The 14,515-nt window shown below is 39.2% G+C and overlaps 1 protein-coding gene across 1 annotated transcript in view; it reads right to left on the reverse strand.

Moving 5' to 3' along the window:
- The window catches only part of loxl2b (lysyl oxidase-like 2b), a 49,013-nt gene extending 35,451 nt beyond the window's left edge, over positions 1-13,562 (reverse strand). Inside the window, exons 1-3 of the mRNA XM_072388618.1 lie at positions 13,480-13,562; positions 7,871-8,230; positions 7,451-7,626 (exon numbers count right to left, since the gene is read on the reverse strand). Of these exons, the coding sequence (XP_072244719.1) occupies positions 7,451-7,626; positions 7,871-8,219 (525 nt within the window). The 5' untranslated portion in view covers positions 8,220-8,230; positions 13,480-13,562. The remainder of the gene's footprint in view (positions 1-7,450; positions 7,627-7,870; positions 8,231-13,479) is intronic.
- Between the last annotated feature and the right edge of the window lie 953 nt (positions 13,563-14,515).

The following is a 14,515-nucleotide window of genomic DNA, read 5'->3' on the forward strand; positions in this document are numbered from 1 at the left end:
TCAGGCGGAAAACAGACCGTCTGTCTGTTCTGTTCAGGTGAGCATAAAATGGATGCATGTCTGCTTCTCAAAAGGAAACTGCACAGAGAAAAGATCAGCTTTTTAAAAGAAAGAGGAATCTGTTTTGGGTGTCTTCTACCAGGGCACATGAGTAGAGATTGCTGCAACCGCTTGTCATGTAAAGTTTGCAATCTAAACCACCCAACTGTGCTTCACATAGGAAGGAAAGGAACACCAGCAGGTGAAAAGCCTGAAGCTACACAGAACAATGCAAAGGTTTCTTCGAAAGCATGTTGGCATATTGGGGCCGGTGAAGAAGAGTGTGTCCTGTCTATTGTTCCAGTTCAAGTAAAATCCAGCAAAGGGAATCAAATTGTTCAAACGTATACCTTCCTTGACCCTGGCAGTTCAGCCTCATTTTGCACAAATAGACTCATGCATCAGCTAAACATGACAGGAAAGAAAACTAACATCCCTCTACGCACCATGGGTCAAGAAAAGACTGTCAGTAGTCATGCAGTTAAAGGCTTGGAGGTGAATGAGCTACATGGCAACACATTTACAGCCCTTCCAGAGTTATACACCCAAAAAACAATGCCCGTTACAAAAAATAACATCCCCAACCAGATAGATTTAGCAAAATGGCTCAAATTTGGCAACTACCTACGATAGATGCAAACATCAGCTTACTGATCGGCACTAATGCACCCAAAGTAATGGAGCCATTGCAGGTCATTAACAACCAGGGAGAAGGCCCCTAAGGACCTTACTTGGTTGGGTGGTCAATGGCCCATTAAGAGGAGGAAGTGCAAATGTCAATCTGTCAACAGGATTTCAGTAATCAATCTTCATGAGTTGCTGGTCACACAGTACAACACAGATTTTAATGAAAAATCCTATTAAGACACAAAGGAAATGTCATGTGAGGACAAACAGTTCATGAAAATTGTTTAAGACTCAGCCAACATTGTGGAAGGACATTACAGTCTCAGATTGCCATTCAGAAAAGACGACATTTCACTGCCCAACAATCGCCAGGTTGCTGAGCAACGTCTTTCCAGCTGCACCATTTAATGAGGAGTACACAAACTTTCCTCAATGATGTCATGAATAAAGGCTACGCTGAAGAAGTGCCACAGGGGCAGCTGAAGCGAAATGATGGAAAAGTGTGGTACATACCTCACCATGGGGTTTTGAGGTGCAGACACTGTCAGACCAAGACTCCAGTGAAGTGTGCCACATGTGATATGCCCCCATGCTTTGTGCCAGGCAGAGACTGCTACAATGTTTCCAACAGCAAATAATGTCAATACAAATTGTGAATAGTGTTCAGTGTTGTTTGCTATGTCATTATTTATGTATATAAACTAATTGCATTTAGACCATACAATTTGTTTGGACTTTTATTGTATGCACAAAGATCTGGTTATAGTAAAAATGTGTTTGTGCTTCTGTTACTCTTTGTCAGTAATACTGACAGAGGATCTGGATGTGGGATAAGACGGTCCCAAGTGTAACCTTTCATTAGAGCCCAAGATCATGACTGTATGTTGAAGCGTTCAGGAATGGCAGCAGACATAAAATTTCATCTCTTTCACTGTATTCAAGCTCATTTTTTTTTTTTTTTTTAGGAGTTGCAGGCAAAAATTGCCTGACTGTTAAGGTGTTAAGATATTAAAGTAAATTTTGAGTACCATAAAAAGCTCTCACAAACATTACCTTGCTTCCTTTTTTCTTTTAAAATAGACCTAAGGATCCAACAAACACTTTAAACAGCACAAGCCAAAGACTGGAGCCTTTATGATTTTACAATTCAAAATGTAAAAGGCGTTCTTCATATTTCATAACACTGATAAAAGACCAACAAACCTAAAACTCTCTGACTGTCCCTCCCTGTCTGTCTGTTCATTTCTCCTGATAACATCATAATGAAACATTTTCATTTGAGCTTCCCTCCTTTCTTACAGACTTTAGCAAACTGCCTTTGATTTCAACAAGGACAATTTGTTTACTTGGGGTTTTGGTCACTGAAAAATGACCAGATGTGTACTTTTGTTTTCCCTGATATCAGATGACTTGCCTACCTAACGAACAGACACGCAAAACACACACCATATGCACTCGCAGGGGAAACAGCACTGCTTAACTGAGCAGTGACTTGGGTTTATTTTTCCAGATACAGCAGATATCTATTTTCAGTCAACAGGTAAAAGTTCAGATGGATTAAGTGTTTATTTCACCCTTTAAAAAAAAACACTCTGGCAGCCAGCTAACATGCAACAGAAAAAAGAAAATGCTTAAAACTTCACTTTTTGAGAAAAAAATATATAACTATTAGCTTGTGATATCATAGGCAGAAGTGAAGAATCGTTATAGGCACTGAACTTCACTCAAAAACTTCAACACTTGTTGAGCTTTTTATGTGTGGACTTTGGTGACTGTAACCATGCCACAAAGTGACAGAACAAGGTCAAGGAAAGAAAAAAACACTTATGTTTGATGAAGATCATATGACACAGCTGAAGGCTTCAGAGGAAGCAGGATCTAAAGTCGCCATTCCCAAGGCTATCTATGACTTTGATTTCAAGTCTAATACGGCTCTTGAAAATTAAAATAAAACTTTTCCATTCCCGCCACCACAGTTTGTTCCACACACTGCACATTCTAACAGTGGAGAAAACTGTCTGACCATTTAAATAGCTTCATGATTCTTTAACAACAGCTCAGTAAGACAAAGCTGTTGTGCACATGACCGGTCTGTTTCTTTCACATCAACAAACACGGAATTTGTCAGCCTGCAGAGACAGATCACAGCAAATAGACAAAGAGCAACAGCTGTTCCAAATGACATCCCTCCTTCATTGTGATTTCAGATAGAGTTCAAATCATTTTCAATTCCCGAGAGACTAAACATCCGTTTGTGATGTGCTGTGGGACTGCGATGTCTTGGGGTAAAACTTGTTCTTAGCTGCAGAAACATTGAGCAAAAAAAAAGAAACTCAAATCCTTTCGAGGCTGTGTATAAATCCACTGCATAAACATGCTGAAGGGCTGACAAGGCAATACATAACACCATAGCACGACGTGGTTGGTTTCACAGGGAGGCAAGTGGAAGATTTTACCTAAAGCCTCAGGGGAAAAAATGACTGTAGAGAGGAAAATGGGAAATGCAAACTCCACTCAGGGGAACTTGATGGCTGCTTGTCATATCCTCATGAGACAAAAAGCAGCAGAGAGAGAAAGAGGATAAATAAAAAGACAAAAATGCACATACAAAGAAAATGTCTGGTTCTATTTATGCCCCACAGTCAGACTGACTCCAGCAAGATGGACATGAAGATTTGACAAACAAAAAGAAGAAAGCTCAGCATCTTATAACCAAACTCTTCATCTACAGCAGAAAGCAGCAACTCAACGTTGAAAGCATTCACATACAGAAGTCAGCTAACATGGCCTTAAAAAGTCTAAAAAAAGAAAAAAGATTATAGAAAAATGGACTGAAACTTTCTTTTTAACTATAGGAAACAAAATCAAATAAATAAACAATTCTGCTGCCATCTCCAGCCATTGTTATCGTTACGTCAACAGCAATGTTAATTTCCAACAGCCCCCAGTGGTGTCACCCCCTCACCCACCCTTTTCCCCTTTCCAAAGCTTTTAATGACTTTTAATCTAGCATATTTGCTCCAAAAATGACTTGTAGCCAGTCTTCACATTACTTTACATTTCCCTATGGAATTTTCCTCTTTCTCAATCAGTTATCCAGATATTTCAAACTAGACTTTGTCATTTTTTGAGTTCTTTGAGTTCTTGATTTCATTAGCCCTGGAATTCTGTAATGTTGAAACTGGTTCACTATGGAATGAAATCCACACCACTGCTTGCAGGTCAGACCTCAGAAATCCTCTGTAGCCACTTCAGCACAAACTGATGGACTTCCTCAGAACCTGACAGGAATATATAAATAAATGCTGAAAAGATGCTGCAGTAAATATTTCAGGGATGCAGAGCTGAACACGGACTGTCAGTGCGTGTTGTTTACAGTCCAGCTGGCCGAGACAATGCCACATATAGTCGCTGGAAACCATACAAACCTCCAACCACAAAAGAACAAATCCATGGAATGATGCAGCTAAAAATACAACACGTCACAGTGAGAAGACACAGAGGCTGTACTGAGGAATCTGAACCGAGGTGACATAGGTCAATAACATGTGCCTGCAAGAGTTCACAAGGGTTCTGCCCGGATCTTAGCTCACTCTCTAAGTATTTCCTGTTTTTCTTTCTTTTTTTTCTCTAACTAAGCTTACCACCTGCAAGGTTCTACACATGCAGCCTACTAATCATCCCAAACCATACAAATCCCCAGCGACATGTCGTCATGGCAGCCATTACACTCAGAGATGATCAATCACAATCATTATTTTTAGCACGCTGTAAAGCAACACAGCTGCTGCAGCCAGATAACTAAGGAAAGCTGATAAAAAGAAAAATACACGTTATCTAAATTAGCTTTTAAAAGACTTAATAGGATAGATGTTGATAGAAATATAAAAGTACGGACATAAGTTTGATACACTGTATGCTCAAAGAGTAACGTATCAGAAAAACTAAACGGGAATCGCTAATAGTTTAGTGATGATTTTAATGAATAAAAGCAACAAATGTTTGCTCCAAATCTTTAAAAGTGAACAGGAACAAGTTTAAGACTAAAAGCAATCCCTGTTTTAGGCTACATGGACATTCTTTTTGGCTGACACATCTCATATCAAGAAGAGTAAAAGTCAAATGGTGTCATTAACCACAATCATAGACGAGTGAGATGCTAAATCCATAAAGTTAAATATCAAACTTAACTTTTTACCATTTGGAAGAATTTCTTCATCTAAGAAGGTGATGCCTTAAAGAGTTATAGTACAGGGCAACATTAGCATTCGTTTGGAGCCTTCATTAATCCAAGCCTACTATTGTCTCTATCAACTCCTGGGGGAAACTTCTGGCTCCTGAAACTCTTTGGAGAGTTTAATAATGCCAGATTTTTAAAGTGAGTGTTACACATTTCTATTGGTAGATTTTCATTAAAGGATAGTTATAAGTGCCTGTCAGGAAATCTTAGACTTCAACTGTAATTTTCTCATTTGGCAAAAATGTCTTAGCAAATCAATTGCACAAAGGGGACAGATAACATCCTTGATGGGATTTTCTGTTACTTATGTGTTATGTGTTAGCATTTTACTATTTTGAAATGTTTATATAAAGTTCCCATCCACAGCCTGCTTGAACATCTTCTTTGCAATGTTACCTCATCTTCCAATCAAATGGAATCCTTTTCACACTGCTATTCCTCTTTGATAATTCATATGGACCATAGAGAGGTAGATCAGAACAGTAGGGCTGTAATCAACCAAAGAAATTCTTGGTAGACTGAAACCCTGAAATTTTGGAGAAAAAAATAAATAAATAAAAAAATCGACTAATCGGGAAGAGGAGGAGGCGGCAAAATTACTTTTGCCTTCATTCAAAACTTGAGAGCCATGCGTATATAGAGAGATGCTGCCGTTGTTGCAGGCGGGTGCGCCTGTAGTTATATACGATTATTAGACTAAAATATTGAAATGTGTTTAATATGATATTAATAACTGAAATGAAAACTGTTGTTTGCAAATTTTGCATTCGACTTTCTTCCTGCCATCTATTTTGGTAAAATTCTGCCACACTGCCGATGTCTTTGACATGGATGGTAGAGGAGGACTCACTGTAAATGAAACGCTCAAAATAAAAAGAAATATTCAGCAAACCACTGGACGTTGAATAATGTGGACGTTCAATCTACCCGTCTCCAGTGGGTTGGGCTCATCCAAAATAGTGAAAACAAGGGGGGTGTTCTCTGAAGACAGGCTGTTACCTGTGAAACAGGGGTGCTCTGAAAATACCCGCTGTTGTTGTCTATTTGACAGATTACAACAAGAGGGTGATATACTTTAACATAATGTAATTACCAGCAACACAATCCGTTATTTTCTTCTGATGGCCTTATGAATGATATAGACATTTTTATCTATATTAACTGTTTTTTATTTTTATATGTTTATTTATTTATTTATATGTGTTTTATATGTTTATTTATTTTATTTTATTTTTATTTTATTTTTATAAAGGAACAGTTTCAGATGATAAAATGCTATTCAGTAAGCTTTTGCCTCATTGAAACAGAAAATGTGAATTAAATTGATGGGTAATGATTAATGCTGACAGAATTTTACAATCTCGGTCATCACTTTGATGAAGAATGATAACTCTAACGCAACCTATGAGGTTATGAAAGAGCTCAGACATTACAACTCTACAACAGTGATCGAGCAGCCCTATATATTAGCTCATAAAATTCACCCATTAATGTACAACCTTTCATTTACATCCAAAAAAGACATTAACAGTGTGTTCATCTAAAATAACCAGGATTGTCCTCCCTGTCGCTTCGTAGAAATATGGAGCCCTTTCCTGTCATATTGCTCCATGCATAACTGAAATGATACATGACAAGCCAGAATCAAACAATACCACATGAAAATAACATCTACAGACGATGGAGAGAACATCTTCACCTACAATAATAATCTGATCCGTATGGGACGAAAACAATATCCATCAAAAGCCTTCAGATTCAACATGTGAGCAAAGTGGTGGTTATTGTGAGTCTCAATTTTTGTAATTCTTTGTCAGATATAATCCAACATGAAATGGATGATAAATGATAACAAATGATAAATTACCGCTAAAATGTATTATGAGCTCCAGCATGACAAGAAGGAGTGGTAGTCCTTCATACCATTGATGCTAAAACAGACTCCTTACAGAATTCATCAACTTGTGAAAAATACTTGTCAAAGAGGGAAAAAATGAAATGAGGTCATGACAAACTGAGATGAACAACAGCCTATGACATATCACACTGTGTTATTATTTAATGAACAAAGATCAAGCCAAAATACAGAAGCAGTGGGCATCCTAACGTGTGCATCCTACCTTTCCAAAGGAATTAAGATAGTAAGTAGCAGCCAGGAGCTGCTAATCAAATGAACTTGATTAACTGATCATCTTCAAGTGTGAGCACCTCAATAAAAGCAGAAGTTTTGTCGGTTTGCTGGTCTGGAGCATTCAGGCGTGTGTTAACACAGTGCCAAGGAGGAAAGACATCAGAAATGATCTCAGAGAAGCAGCTGTTGCTGCCTATCAATCTGGGAAGGGTTATAAGGCCATTTCCAAACCATTTGGAGTCAGAAACTTTTCTTTTGGTTGTTTTCTTTTTTACTTGAACAGTAGCAGACATTTTTATGTGATTACAAAACGATCAAAACTGGTAGCAGGAAAAAAACGTCCTCTATGAAAGCACAAAAAAATTTGATGCTATGACATGCAAAAGATGTACTGAGGCTTTTGTTAAGTTTACCTCCACGTGGTTGGGCAGAGTGTTAACGAATTTGAATCCTGGGATCCTCCTGTCACTGCACACCACGCCTACGTCCTCGCTGTGTTTGCAGTCTGAAACACCGATCCCATTGGATAGACACAAAGCCAACGTCTGCTCTTTGCCGTTGCAGTGGAGATTATCAAACCAGATGGGTCCTTACGGGATAAAAGAGAGATTACTCTGTGTTTCTCTTTGGTTGTAGAAATAAGAAAGCAAAGAGAACACATTTAATTTGATGATAAAGTTGTGTTTTTTCCCCCCAAATACTACAGAATATTCAACCTCCAACAATTACTAATAGATAAGAGTACATAAATCCAAAGATAATACATATCTAAAAAAATGTTAAACCAATAAATGAAGGTTTTCAAGCTGACAAGAGGAAAGAAACTGAAGTACCTTGTCCTCTTCCGTACTTTGATGATGGCGACCATGAGACGGCTTCTAGGTACCCCAGTTCCCTGCACACCACCTGGGCAGCGTGGATGTTGAAGTCATCATCGCACACAGTGCCCCACTCACCGTTGTAGTAAACTTCCACACGCCCCTCATTATGTTTCCTCTTATCTCCTGCCAGTCGGAGCTGAATCCTGGGCGTGTCAGGCGCAAGCACAGGGGGGGTGTACTGCTCCTGTTGCGGGCTCAGGTAGCCCGGTGGGTAGCCAAGGTGTTCGGACTGGGCATTTGCAAGCTTTAGTACCAGCAATGCAATGACAGCGCAGCAGGGAAGAGTGTGGGCGCTCAGCATCTTGCTTGGAACTTTACAAAAAGAAGAGAAGAGAAAAGATGCTATTAAGATTTGTTGTCCCTTGTCTCAGACAATTCCTCATTCATTGTTTATGACAAACTGAATAAACAGCAAGGGGTGGTAGGTTAAAGGGGCATTTTACTGAATTCACATACAAAGATTGTTTTTATAGTCTGAGAATGAGGTCACGTGGGTAACGTCGTGTTGGTTTACTGAAAAAAATAAAACTGAGCAGTGAGTTCCAGACGACAAGTGGTTTTCTGTTGCACTGAGATGGAGATGGATTCCAGGAGAGACAAACATTAACAATGCAAGCTCCAGCTCTTTGACTGGTTCCTTGCGTCTCAGCTCGGTTTATCTGACTGATGTAAATTCACTGGTTACTTTGATACACAGACTCAATCGACTGCTAATAATCTTTATAAAGCACTTGTCCTTTTCCAAACAGCTTCAGCTGAGGATTTTCCACATGGATTTGTGAAACAAAACATCTGGTGACTCAGCTTACTTTGCTTTCAACTCCATGGAGCCTTTGAGAACATTTCAGCTCATTATTTTTTAATTCAGTAATACCCACAATTTTACTGTTTCGGTTCAATCTCTCAGCTCACAACAATCCAACAACAATAGCCAAAAAGCTTTTACATAAAACCTCTGATGAAGCCACACTATGATACCTGCAAAGTGTAAGAAATCTTTAAAAAGTTAGCAACTGGCTAGAGCTTTTATTTAGTCATCTTTTGCCATTTTAGAAGCATACGTGGGACCTTAAGGAGAATGACGAGGCAGTGGTTTCAGTGTTGTGGTTGGCAATTGTGATACCCACGTAAAAAGAATACTTGTTAACCTCTTCCACACCCTCTGCCAGTGTAGCTAGTTGGATGTCCATTCGCTGACAAAGCAAATTGAGTGACCTTTTGAAAAGCTGCGAAAAATAAACGCGAAGCAGACATTTATCAATTGACTGGTTCAAAGGAAACAAACTAGGTTGCATTGCGTTTGTGAGAGGGTGGCAGAACAGGCTACGCCGCTAGTAGTTATAATTCAGGAGAAGAAGATGTTGCTCTAACGAGAAACAAACCTTCAGGAGGAAGAGAAACAACAACAACTGCAGTGGACATCTGCAAGGCGAAAATGGGGATGGTTCTCACTGAGGAATTACTTTCACCTCTGATATTATCTGTGATATCACATAATATCACAGATAATATCAGAGGTGACGTAGTGGTTTATTGTTAGCGGACGCAGATCAGAAACAGCTGTGGAGCCATTTTAAGTGTTTCAATTCAATTAAATTTTATTTATATAGCGCCAGATTACAACAATTGTCATCTCAAGGCACTTAAGTAATAAAGTCCAATTCAAGCCAATTGGAATTCAATTCATTGTAATCATAATCCAATTAATTCATATAGAGCCAATTCAAAAAATAATATCCTAGCTAAGGAAACCAACAGATTGCACCGAAACTTGTCTTCAGTCCAATCTCCAGTCCTGAGCCTGAGGGACTGTGGAAAGGAACGACTCCCTTTAACAGGAAGAAACCTCTGGCAGAACCAGAACCAGGAAGAAACCTCTGGCAGAACCAGAACCAGGAGGAAACCTCTGGCAGAACCAGACCCAGGAAGAAACCTCTGGCAGAACCAGAACCAGGAAGAAACCTCTGGCAGAACCAGAACCAGGAAGAAACCTCTGGCAGAACCAGAACCAGGAAGGGTGGCCATCCGCCTCGACCAGCTGGGGTTTGAGAAGATAGAAAAGAGGGAAAAGAGGGGGGAAAAACACCATAACACCATTCAAAGGATACCTGTTGGAACAGGGAAACACCAGTTAATAACCACAATAATGTCACATGTACATAATATCATTTGAGAAATTAAACAGGGGGAAAAAAGAGAGTAAAGTGAGGAAAGGTGTGACAGATGAGGTCCCCCAGCAGTCTAAGCCTATAGCAGCTTAACTATGGGATGTTTCAGGATCACCTGAGCCATCCCTAACTATAAGCTTTATCAGAAAGGAAAGTTTTAAGCCTAATCTTAAAAGTGGAAAGGGTGTCTGCTTCCCGGACATTTACTGGCAGCTTATTCCACAAGAGAGGGGCCTGATAACTGAAGGCTCTACCTCCCATTCTACTTTTAGAAACTCTGGGAACAACAAGTAAACCTGCAGTTTGGGAGCAAAGTGCTCTGTTAGGAAAATATTTTACAATGAGATCTTTAAGATATGATGGAGCTCGGTCATTAAGAGCTTTATATGTGAGAAGAAGAATCTTAAATTCTATTCTGAATTTAACAGGGAGCCAATGAAGAGAAGCTAAAACTGGAGAAACATGATCTCTCCTGTTAGTTCTCATCAGAACTCTGGCTGCAGCATTTTGGATCAGCTGGAGGCTTTTCAGAGAATATGTGGGACAGCCCAATAATAAGGAATTACAGTAGTCCAATCTTGAAGTAACAAATGCATGAACTAGTTTCTCTGCATCACCCTGAGACAGGATGTTCCTGATTTTAGCAATATTACGAAGGTGAAAGAAGGCAGTCCTAGAAACCAGTTTTATATGTGCGTCAAATGATAAATTCTGGTCAAAAATAACTCCAAGGTTCCTCACTGTAGAACTAGAAGCCAAGGAAATACCATCTAGAGTAACTATGTAACTAGACAATTTCTCCCTGAAGCGCTCGGGTCCAAAGAGAACAACTTCAGTTTTGTCTGAATTTAGAAGCAGAAAGTTCTGAGTCATCCAGGTCTTTATGTCTTTAAGACAGGCTTGTAGTCTGACCAACCTATTGGTTTAATCTGGTTTCATAGATAAGTACAGCTGAGTATCATCAGCATAACAATGGAAATTTATGCCATGCTGTCTGATAATGTTACCTAATGGAAGCATGTATAAAGTAAAAAGAATCGGTCCAAGCACAGAACCCTGAGGAACTCCATGACTTACTCCAACGTGTGAGGAAGATTCTTCATTTACAAGAACAAACTGGAATCCATCAGATAAATATGACTTAAACCAGCCTAATGCAGTTCCTTTAATCCCAATAACATGTTCAAGTCTCTGTAACAGAATGCTGTGATCGATCGTATCAAATGCAGCACTGAGATCCAACAGGACAAGCACAGAAACAAGTCCGCTATCAGAGGCTAAGAGGAGATCATTGGGAACTTGTTTCTGTGCTATGATGCACTCTGAATCCTGACTGAAACTCTTCAAACAGATTATTTCTATGTAAATGATCACAAAGTTGAACTGCAACTATTTTTTCAAGAACTTTAGACAAAAAAGGGAGAGTGGATATAGGTCGATAATTAGCCAACACTTCTGAATCAAGAGTAGGTTTTTTAAGTAAAGGAGTCTTCAATGACCCCTAATGAGTCTCAAATCTTCCTCAAACAGGCAAATACCACCTCAAGCAAGCGTATAAGCTCATTTGCTAAAGTTTTTACTTTTTCTAACTTAATGTCTTCTGAATGCAAATCAGGAACGGTAATGTAAAACCCTGACAGCTTCTTTGCTTTCACTAATGACACATTACGAGGAACGTCTTGTTCTATAAAACAGCAAATGGAAACCTTTATTCATCCTGCTGTTGACTGAATCTTTACGACATCAACAGGATGGTAAACTAGCAAAATATTAAATTGTGTTTTATATGAGCTGTCCGAACCAGACATCCACACCCTGTCTCACAAAAAATGACCCAATACAGTCGTGCTGTTGCTCCCACTGTATTAACCTTTGAAGAAAAATAATAATGCAGAATTCGGAATAAAGACAGCTGCAATCGTGAGTTTGGGACAGAATAAAAATAAATGATAAAAAATACGCTCACAACTGATACCATCCACTGACTCCTTAACAGATGTGTTTGTCTTGTGCTTCGGTGTGAACACATCTGGCAACACACAGATGTCCCATCAACTGCAGAGTTTCTCCCTGCCTCGTTGTAACGTGGCAGAAGTTACACAAGCTCGAGTCAATGCACATTACACAATGAACAGATGGAATGAAGCCCACAGTCTCTGGGTCTGCTCACAATGCGTCAAACCAAACAGCAATGCTGTCAATCAAACAAATGTTATCACAGCAAGGAAGACAAAGCATGAATAACTGAACAGCTTCTTTCTGCGGCAGCTCATTTTAACACTGTCTGTACATCATAGTGCAGAAAAAAAGATGTACCTCCTCCTGAAATAAAGCACAGAAAGGATGAGGACTGGATGCAGCTGCAGACTCTTCAACCTCTAACAAAATATGGCGAAACATGCAGGATGGTTAAAACTAAAAGTCTGGAACAAAAATGAACCAGAAACTTCTCAGCCTCAAAACACTTAAATGTCTTGAATTGTGCATAGTGATATATAGAGCTCTCTCTCTCTGTATGTATGTATATGCATACATACAGAGAGAGCTTTACTGCATGTAAGTGAACCCACCTTTTAACTACTTTAGTAGTTGTCTCATATACATCCTTATTTCACCATCACACATGTCCCACCTGCTGTTGGAGGAGAGCTATGCAGTGACTGCAAAGGTCAAAATGTCAGTTTCTAAGAATGTCAACTACCTCACTTTTCTGCAAAAGGCATCCCTGCAAGCAGTCACAGAGAAAACGGAGAGATTTTCTCTCTTAGACACAATGTCCACACTGACATGATCGGATTTCTTTTTGTAGAAAACACAGAAAAAATAGAGCCCAATATTTACTTCAGCTTTTCAAACACAAGTAGATAGTTAAACAAAATGTATTTAAATGCAGTCTTAAATTTGATATAATCCAATTTGGCATGTAGCTTGATTACTCATTAATAACTTGGTTGTTGTATAGGTTTATCAAGCCAATCAAATGTCAGAAAACACTAAAACACAAGTTCAGTGATGGCAACTTAAAAACATCTGTCAAAAGAAAAGTTAAATCAATGACAACAGATTTCCACAGTCCTCAGGCTGGACGGTGAAAATATTGCTGAAGTGTGCGGACTACTTTCTCCATATTTTTTTAATGTGATGCACAAATGTAACTTAGAAAAACTAAGCATTATTCCAGACCGAATTTCACCCTCTCAAAGGTCCCTAAAAGTTCTTCTGAGGCTTAAAATAATGTTAGCATCTAAAGATAAACGCCTTGTTTTTTGAGTGAAAATTCTGCAGCAACGTTGTAGGGCTTAAAGAACATCATTACAACGTTTCACATACACTCTGGCCATGAATCAGCCGAGTCTCATTCTCTAAGTGACTTTTCAAGCTGTGAGAACTTACTGTTCTTGCCTCCCTGGAGCTGGAGCTGCAGGTAAATAGTTAGAAGTCTGAAGTTTGCTGCTCCTGCTTCTGCTGTTTTATGTATTTTCACTGTCCTCCTCGTGTATATATGAACGAGTGTGAGCGCAGTGCCCCCGCCCACCGACGCCCACCTTTACCATGACCTCAGCTGAGATGGCCCGGGACGTGAAAAGGCGTATCCAACTGGAACAGCCGTGCGCTCATGTGTCGGATGCTGCTTTCAAGACTATCGGAACATTTTACAGAAAACTACTCCTCTGGTCAGTAGCCTACTCTTTATAGTAGTTAGTTGTTAAACTATATGCATTTAGGTGTTAACTCAGTAATGAGCAGAACATTGATCTGAGAGCATTAACAGTGATTATATTTCACATCTACTCAAAGTAGCTTACAGTAACCACAAAAATAAGAGTAAAAGATTGGATTTTTCCAAGTGCCTCTGGTTGGATTGTCTTAAAATGATCGCCATTACTAGTTTATTTTTTCGATTTTGTATTTGTTGAATTAAGCAGTCATGGATTGCACCAATTTCCTGGTTGTTTGCTGCTTTAGGTATCAAACAGACACATTAAGTTTAACCTCAGATTGACTACCAACACGCTAAACTCTGCTGCCACCCTGTGTAATATACAGTAGCTGTGAGTCATTGCACTTATACATTTTAGAAGTAGATGAAAGATACAGGACTGCCTGCTTTGCTCTTATTACATTTTGACGTAGTGTGACTTTTACAGCACTTTCCTTCCTTTTCAGAACATAAGTTACAGAACAATTGTGGGTTTCACTGCAGCATGTGCTCCACTGCTTTCACGCTCAGCCCTGTCAGACCTTTCATTTTTGAGAAAAAGATGCAGTGACTAATCAGCTATGTATGAACCCCCCCCCCTCTTTTTTATTTCTATACATGATAGCTTGTTGTCAGAAATATTTGTCACAGTGAGTATATGACAAATATACATCACACCTATGACATTATTTGTTATTCGTCATTGGATATGAGGTTTAACAGCATTGT

Source organism: Leuresthes tenuis, unplaced genomic scaffold, assembly GCF_036924035.1.
Source record: "Leuresthes tenuis unplaced genomic scaffold, fLeuTen1.0.hap1 SCAF_6, whole genome shotgun sequence".
NCBI lineage: Eukaryota > Metazoa > Chordata > Actinopteri > Atheriniformes > Atherinopsidae > Leuresthes > Leuresthes tenuis.